We start from the raw sequence: 1,543 nt of genomic DNA on the forward strand, positions 1-1,543 counted from the left end.
GCTAGGAGCCAGGCTGTAATTGCCAACCCCTGATTTAAATTATGTAATACATTGCTTTTAATGTATTCAAGATGAAAAGAGCATGTGCCACTTTTGCAAAGTGTTATTTAATAAAATAACCATGAAATAGATGGCTAATATGTAATCAGAAACACAAGGTCTAATGGGAACATAGCTCAGATTAGCAGTGGGCTTTTTTGGTTATGTACTCCTGCCAGAGCTTTATTCAAACAGTGACAGAATTAGTCCTTAAGTAGAGTTGCAGAGAACAGGTCATTGGAAACACGTTAAAACTATTTCGTAGTTTCCTTTCTTTCTTTGCCCTTGAATAAGACTTCACTGAAAAGTAATGTTGGAGAATGTAAGTAATGATCGCTATATGTCATTCAAATTAATTTCTTTCATTTAAGTCATAGGATAGATTGTGTACACTCCATCTTCATGGTTAAGTTAACAAAAGTATCATACATTAAATAAAATGTTAGGAAGACTTTTCCACCAAATGAGTAAAATGGCCTGTGAACTTATTTTCCAGATATGCTCGGTGAAGGAACGGCATGCCAGTGAAATGAGGGACTTGCCAAGTCGCTATGTTGAAATAGGTACGGCTCCACCACGCGTCTTTCATGTCTAAAACTTCGAAAGAGTATTCATTTTATTAAGCGGAAAACTACGGCCATGTCCTTCTTCAGGGCCTGCTTGATACCTTGATAACATACATCAAGAAGCTTTGAAGTTTTGAAACTTCACTATGGAGATCCTTTGTGTGACAATAATTTTGTAGTTGGCTTCAAAGTTGAATAACCATGGGTTTGGGTTCTGGTTTTGTTATTTACTACCTAGAGTTTGGACAAATTTCTACATGCTTCAATATTCTCATCTATATAATGTGGAAAAGAATACCCAAATTACAGGTTGGTTGTGAGAATAACAACAGTTAGTACGTACGTGCACACACCTAGCACAGTACTGAAACTTCGTCTGGTCAACTTGAATCTTCTAAATATTCATTTTCATCATCACTATCTGACCCAAGCTGCCATAGTCTTTTACCTAGACCACTGCAGCAGCCTCCGAATTGTTTTATCTCCTTCCACTATGAATTACTCTAATCTCGTCTCCCCACTGCAGTCAAAATACAGATCAGATCATGTTGTTATCCTTCAGTCCCTTCCCACTGTTCTTGGGCTAAAGGTGAATCTCCTTAGCATGACCACAGGGATCTGTGCCAGCCCTTACCTGTCTCTCTAGCTGCAGCTCATTGCAAGCTTCTCCTTGGTCTCTGCTGCATCCACATTGGCCGCCTTTCACCTGTCCAGGCTCCTCATTCCCCTCTGTCTAGAATGTTCTTCTTGCCTCTTTTCTCTTCATTGACTCTTTATCATCATTAATCATACCTGAGCTCAAGTGTTCCTTTCCTGGGAAGGCCCACTGGACCTCCCTTATTAGGTCATGTCCTCCCATTTTAGACACATATTAGTTCTTGTCTGCAGTGCAGTGATCCTGTGATTGTTCCATGCATTTCTGTCTCCTCCACCAGACC

The 1,543-nt window shown here is 39.9% G+C and overlaps 1 protein-coding gene across 1 annotated transcript in view; it reads left to right on the plus strand.

Annotated features, from left to right (window-relative positions):
* VPS41 (vacuolar protein sorting 41 homolog (S. cerevisiae)) overlaps positions 1-1,543 on the plus strand; it is a gene marked incomplete at its 3' end in the record, with an annotated part of 191,151 nt that overhangs the window by 121,345 nt on the left and 68,263 nt on the right. Inside the window, exon 10 of the mRNA XM_008590367.1 lies at positions 536-602. Coding sequence (XP_008588589.1) covers positions 536-602 — 67 coding nt within the window. The remainder of the gene's footprint in view (positions 1-535; positions 603-1,543) is intronic.

The sequence above is a fragment of the Galeopterus variegatus genome, unplaced genomic scaffold (genome assembly GCF_000696425.1).
Source record: "Galeopterus variegatus unplaced genomic scaffold, G_variegatus-3.0.2 Scaffold6042, whole genome shotgun sequence".
Taxonomy (NCBI): Eukaryota; Metazoa; Chordata; class Mammalia; order Dermoptera; family Cynocephalidae; genus Galeopterus; species Galeopterus variegatus.